At 40.1% G+C, this 7,232-nt stretch overlaps 1 protein-coding gene across 1 annotated transcript in view; it reads right to left on the bottom strand.

The window, feature by feature from the left end:
- Positions 1–3,442: 3,442 nt before the first annotated feature.
- The window catches only part of LOC109425349 (homeotic protein empty spiracles), a 132,932-nt gene continuing 129,142 nt past the window's right edge, over positions 3,443–7,232 (bottom strand). Inside the window, exon 3 of the mRNA XM_029873833.2 lies at positions 3,443–4,447. Within this exon, the coding sequence (XP_029729693.2) occupies positions 4,124–4,447 (324 nt within the window). The 3' untranslated portion in view covers positions 3,443–4,123. The remainder of the gene's footprint in view (positions 4,448–7,232) is intronic.

Raw genomic sequence — 7,232 nt, 5'->3', positions numbered from 1 at the left:
ACCAGCTGCCTTGTAAGTAGTTCGTATGTTCATAAAGAATTGTCATATTCCCTTAGCTTTTCAAATTTTCCACCAGTGGTGTCATCGAGGTTACTTCAAGTTACTCACTGAGTTACTAGCTGTTGAAATAAAAAATTAAAAAAATGCTCAACGATTACCTCAAAATTCCCCGGAAATTAATCTAAGGGCTTTTATTAAATCTCCAGGGATTTCTACAGTTTCTAACAGGGATTAATTCAGATATTTCACTATCTATTTCTCAAAAAATATCAAAAGGATAGGTCAGAAAAAACTTGCAAATATTGCTTCAGAAATGCATCCATGAATTTCTTAAGAAATCCTTTAGTGATTCCTTCAAAAATTCTTCGAAAGATTTCGCCAGAAATTTATCAAAAGATGCGTTAAGAAAATAATTCATGGATATCTTCAGACATCATTCCATAGATTTCTTTTAAAAATGCATCAGAAAATTGCAAAGCGATTCCTTTACAAAATTTTCCAGAGAATTGAAAAGAAAAAATCTGCCAGGAATGCCCTCGTAAATTTCTCTAATTCCTAATAGAACTCATATTTTCCTTTAGAATTTTCATCAAAGTTTTCTAGAAATTACCTCAGTAATTGATTAAAGAACTCCTTCATAGAACTTCTCAAGAAAAGCTTTTATGGGTTTGCTCAGAAATTCCTCATTAGTTCTTTGAAAATTCCGAGATTTTTTTCAGGAAATATATCTTGGAATTCTAAAGAAATGCTTTCAGCGATTGCAATAGAAAAAAGTTCAGAATTCCTTCAGAAATTTTTCCACAGGCTATTTTAGACTCCTTGAAAAATTCTTCAAAAGTTTTTTTTCAGAAATTCCTCCAGGAATTTCTTTAGAAATTTCCCTGGAGATTTCCTAAGATTTTTTTATGAAATACCTTCATAAAGTCGTCCAAGGATCCCATCAAGAAATCTTCTATGGATTGTTTTCAATATTGTTCCATGGATTTTTTTTTCAGAAGTTTTCAAGTGAATGCCTCCAGAAATTTATCCAAGATTGTGTTTATGTAATTCTGCCAGCCTGGCAGTGCCAGGGATTACTATGTGTTTCTTATAGGTATTCGTTTAGAAATCCCTTCGAAAATTTCTCCAGAGATTCTTCACAGCGATTGCTTCAGAAATTCTTTCAGAAAACATTTCATAAATTTTACTAGTGGTTTCGAAAAATCTTCCAGAGATTCATACATAAATGTGTATAGGCACTTCTTCAGGAAGTCCACCAGAGATTTTTTTTAAATTTCTCTAAGAGTTCAATTGAAAATTCCCACCAGAATGTGTCCAGGAGCTTCTACAGGGATGCATCCAGAAAATCCTGCAGAAATTCCGCCAAAGACTCTTGCAGGTGTGCATACAGAGATTGTCTCAGGATTTCCTCCAGATATTTCTCCAACATTTCCTTTAATAATAACTCTATGAATTTCCCCGCGGATTCTTTAATACCGTCTACCCCCGTTGGTTTGACCTCATCTAATCTGAACACTTTTTAATTTGAGCCCTTCTAATCTGCACATCGTTCAAACTAAAAATAGTTCAAACGTCATTCTGCTCATGGAACGGGGTGAAACGGAACGCAGAATCAAAACAAAACAGCAAAAAGGGTTGCCATCAGTGTGTTTTTCAATGCGCACAGGGTTACTAGAAGTTCAAATTAAAAAATGAACCCCTTTGGTTTGCATGAGGTGTCGTTCAAACCAACGGGGGTAGACGGTACATGTATTTACAAAAAGGTTTCCTAGAAATTTATAAAGGCATTTCTTTAGAAGTATTTCGTACTATAACAGAAGCTTATCTATTTTATTCAAGTATCCCTAAAGGAATTCCTTCAGATATATGTCCACAAATTGCTTCAGGAATACTTTCAGAAATGCTATTACCGATTCCTACAGAAAATCAAAAGTTCAGAATTCCACCAGAAATTTTTCCTAGGATTTCTTTAAAGAGTCTTATAATTTTCTTGAAGATTACTAAATATTTTTTTTTGTAGGAATTCCGCCCAAGTCTCTTCCGAGGAATTTCTCCATGTATTTCTCTAATGAGTTTATCAAAACTTCCTGCTTGAATATCTTCAAGAATTTCCTGGCGTTGTTATTTTCAGATATTTCTATAGAGTACTTCCTAAGATTTTTACAAAAAAAAATACTGAAGATTTCTTCAAAAATACCTTCAGGGATTCTTTCAAAAACATCTTCAGAGTTTAAGGTGTTTCTTCAGGAGTTTCATTGCAAAATTTTTCCAACAGTTGCTTCATGAAGTTTTATAGAAATTCATCAGAACAATGACAATTACAATGACAGCACTGCTCGCCACACTAAACCCTAGTGCGATTCTCCATCGGAATCCGAACTATCCCAACAGGTTTGGGTAGAGTTTTGGACCACTGCGCTTTCTGATCTTCTTCATCGCTCATCAAATCGTCTGCGGCATTAATCGCGCGAAACCAGTTAACGAAGATTTCCATCCAAATCTAGGCGCCGGATACTTTTCGAACTCAATGGCGCACAGATTGGGCCAGGCCCCGAACTAGGAAAAAAAACCTTTAATCGCCCGGGACTGACTGGAAGCAACCGCGGCGCGTCCACCGTTGAATATCCCAAATCTGGCGGAGCCCTATAATTATTTTGGTTTTGATTTATATCGATAGTTTCGTTTCCCGGCTCTTCGTCGTCATCGTCGTCGTCGCAGCCTGTCTGGTGGCTGTAGACGGGGCGACCTTGCTCTATCGAGCACCACTACCCGCGGATACGAATGATGAGAAAACCGGACCGTGTAGATGCCTACCTATAGACGCCTAGATTGAGATCGAAAGCGAGAGAACCTCACTAACGTGTGGAAATGAGCTGGGGCCAGCAACTTTCGATTATAGATGTTTATCTACGATTAGAACAGAATTACCGAAATTACCTGGCGCTTCGACGACGACCGACCGACCGACCGGTGGCAGTGTTGTTGGTGGTGAATGCGATGAGGCTGCCGTTTCACTTCACAGTTCGCAGCAGCAGCCGGTGCGTGGTACAAATGGTGAAGAAGAGGCACTTTGGGGGCTCTACGCTTTGGTTGGCTAGCTAATGCTAATAATTTAGTGATAATTGCCTAACCACTTTATTAGTGCTCGTAGATTTTTGGTACAGGGTCGGTTTGGTTGAGCCACTTTTAGTAGAGTAAACACTTGAGAACGGATACATATGAGTAAAGACAAACATGGCGACAATCGAAGTTTCATTTGTAGTTCTACTTATCCAAAAATGTTAAAGCGATAATTGATTCCTCATCATTCATGTTAGGTGAACCAGTTGGTCAGAACAAACCCCGCTTTGAGGTAATCACTTCCAAGTGTATAGAGTCACAAATCTAAGTAAAAGGATTTTCTTTCTTTGGAGTAAAGCTATAAACAATTTTGAAGTTTTACAATATTTATAGTATAATTTCAATACAGTCTACCCAGTTATACCCAACTCTCTCATAATTCAATTCGCCTTCAGCTTCTCCAACCCAGTTAAAACATTCCACTGTCGCAATTTTCCTACTGTAATTGACAGCAATACCTAGATACCGACGTTCAATAGCCGTAATTCAACCCTCCCATTCACTGCCCGAACCAATTATCGGCCAATTATTCACTTGCTATTCACTCTACCCCAATTGATTCCTGGTTATTGTGTTCGACATGATCTTTTAAGGATAGCCTAATTACGCCCGGTTACTAAACAGGTATGTACAGAGAACTATTTACAGACGCTTGCTTGCTCAACGCGCTCCCGTTAACGGGTGCAAACTCTCGATGACAAATAAATAATAAATAATCTAGGTATACGGGTTTCCTTCCACGAACAATTCGCACCCTAAATTCAGCTACTGGCTGCTGAAAAAGTTGCTGTTTGGCACTCGATTCGCACGGTTTCATTTCCCTCCCAAGCTTGGCACCGAGCCACTGTCTTCAAATGCCCCTTGGATGTCTAAATCCTAGCCGTTAGGAACTTTCGATTCGTGTGAAATGGGAATCTTCGATTGATCTATTCTCCTACCCTCATGGCGGCGTGGCGATTCATTCAAGAACGATCATCCGAAGCAATCGTTCTTGAACTGAATCTCATGCCCGGTGCTGCTGGGCCAGCTGCGAATGCAGTGAAAATTGGTGCTGCTGCTGTTGTTGTTGCTGCTGCTGATGAAGGTGATGCTGTTGCTGTTGATGTTGCAGCAGCTCCTGTTCCTCGTCACTAGGACAATCATCCATCTCCATGTCGATCAGTTCTTCGTCATCTTCGTCGTCATCGTACGGAGCTCCGGGACTCGAGGAACGATTACCATTACCACCGGTGCCATTGCCGCTGCCGCTACCGTCGCCCGACTTGGCGTCCTCTTCCTGCTGCATCCGTTTGTGCTTCGTCCGACGGTTTTGGAACCACACTTTTACCTAGGTGGGAGAGATGGGAGAAAGCGACGTGTTAGAGTAGGGCTGATGAAACCGCAGGAAAATAATTAGAAAATTTAAAAATTTGCAGTAAATGGCAAAGGTTTAATGTTCCACTACAATTTTAGAGCCACGGCCTTCCATACTATGTTTTAACCTTTCTCGTACACCAAAATGCACTCAACCCGGTTATCCTTAGCTGAGGAAAAAAAAGTTCAAAAAATCGCCAACAGCCCATTTCTCAACAGAATTTGACCAAATTTTGAATACTAACTCGCACAACACTCTAGTTTTGGAAATCAAAAATTCCTTGGACTTCTGGACGGAGTAAGGCCACCCAGCTAACACAAAGTCTTATATGATGTTGATTAGGATGCTGAAGTGGAGGCCATATGCGTACATGCATCCATTTAACCGCGTCTAAAGTGTGCGTATATCGGCTGCATTTCCGCATCCTATTCAACATCATATGCTATCGTGTCTTGACTAGGCAGTGGGTCTTTGGGTTAAGTCGGGTAAAATAAGGCCAAATACGATTTACACCATCATTACTATCCTCTTAACCTTCCTTTTGCATCACGTTGGCAGCAGCTCGCAGACATAGCGCACGGTTTGGGTCAAAAATGAATCCAATGCCAAAGGAGGGCTAACGAAGTATTTCAATGGGAGTTTACATATTCCGTTGCCTAATGATGGTGTAATGATGGTTGAAGTTTTTTTTTCTCTGTTCGGAACATAAACCACTGCGACCAATATTTGATCTATTGTGGTATATCCCGTGGCCTTTGTATAGTGCATGTCGTATTATTTTATCACCATTGAGAAGTTATAAAGTATTCGGTTTTGTTACAGTAGTTATTTTCAACTTGATCTCAAGGGAGGATTCTGATAGATAGGTTCCGCTTTGAACAAGCTCCTTTTTCAGTCAAATTCTGATCCCCTAACGATAAAGTCAAGAAATGATACCGATATTGACCATGCATCGGAACCCTAGTCCTTACTGTTTCAAACTTGTGAACACCGAATAAAAGATTAGGAATACTAATCCATTTGTCCTTGTTTCAAGATCTATCTTAGCGACACCCCAAACCGAGACCTATCACTGTCAACAAGGTGTGAAATGTAATAAGGACCAAAGTGTTTTCCTTTGATTACTAAGTTATGCTGTTCCACTTGTTGGAAGCAGTTAGGATTAGGGCTCTGTTTGGTAGATCTTTCATCGCAACGCAACCCAAAAAGGCGATCTACCCACGCTACGGGCTCCGTTAAATATCGAGCATGTTTTAAAACCCCTCAAACATTCATCGCTCAGCACGGGTCGCCTGACACCTTGGATTGGGGTTACCTGTTTGGTGGGCTTTTGTCACCGGAACAGGTGGTCCGTAGTGCTATTCTAAGCCGGCAGCTACACGGGCAATAGTTGAAGTTGCTACAGTTTCGATTTTGAGATTCTTCAATGGGTCTCCTTTGAGTTCTTGGAATATTGAACATTCCTGAACCATCCAAGTCTACATTTACGTTTGTTGTTTTCAAATGACATTAAACACGAGGACGAGATATGATTCCTAAATGGCATCGGAGACATCTGTAGAAAATGTGTTGCCCTTGTAATACTGTTTAAATTTTCTGAATCTCTCCGTTGGGTTGTCCGAATCCGTCCTTACAAAACATGATCACTCGAAATAATCATTATGGATGATTTTCAATTGTTTTCATCGCTCTTCTTGCACCAACACTTGAAAATCTGTATAATGTTTGTTATGTTAACGTACTGCAGAAACTGTGGACGATCTGATTGAAGTCATGCCTTGACTTCAGAGAACCGTATATTGGCTACAATGAGAGTTATTTGCACGCGGAAAAAAACGGTTAGCTCCAGAAACCCATAATACTCCGAAAAGGAGTAAGTAAATTCTTTGAATAGATTCCTGAGCACCAGGGATGACCTGATTAAAGTCAGGCCTTGAGTTCATTGAGCTGTAGGTGAACCGTAATCACATATTTTGCGTAGGAGGAATCTATGTGCACTACATAAACTCATATTTTATCATATGTTAATAAGAAGGCCTCTCACAAATATTCATAGGAAAATAGCTCCAACTGTAGTCCACCTATGGTTCTCTGAAAACAAGACATACTTTCGTTTAGTTTATCAAATTTTCTTAGGAATAGTTATGAGCGACTTCCCATGCACACATGATGTAAATAATATGAGTTTCTGTAGTCGATAGAGATTCTATATAGACAGGTTCAGTTTAGCAACAGCTCATAGAACTCAAGATCTGACTTCAACCAGGTCATCCCAAGCAGTGCTGCAATTTTTCGACAGGCCTTTATGATAGCGATATTTTGCTTTTTTCATTTTCTCCGTTTTGTTTTTCCTGTCAATGTTGCTTTCCGATCAGCAACACGGGAGCGAAATGAAATAGGTACTCACACACGCACGCAGCGTGCTGAAAGCGAGAGCTGACAGGGCTAAATTTCCATTCAATTTTCTGTATTTGAGTGTTTTCACCCGTGGTAGCGTATAGGGCACTCACTCTCACAAGCCAGCGCTTGAGACGAATGGCCTGTCAGTATGAGTAGTGTGTGCATGAATGGGAGTTGACCTTGCTGGGTTGCTCACGAATGGAGCTTTCGAACTCTGTCGGTTCTCACATCGAGGAACTGAAAACGACCGCCGCAGTCATTCATTTTCGGCTAAAAAACAGGCACTGACACTGATATTTTGCAGGTCTGATCCCAAGTACTCACGAATCTATTCAAGAACTTTACTAACTCCTGTTCG

This window comes from Aedes albopictus, chromosome 1, assembly GCF_035046485.1.
Source record: "Aedes albopictus strain Foshan chromosome 1, AalbF5, whole genome shotgun sequence".
NCBI classification, from domain to species: domain Eukaryota; kingdom Metazoa; phylum Arthropoda; class Insecta; order Diptera; family Culicidae; genus Aedes; species Aedes albopictus.
Note: the sequence above shows the minus strand (reverse complement) of the source record. Positions and strands in the feature narration are given on the sequence as shown.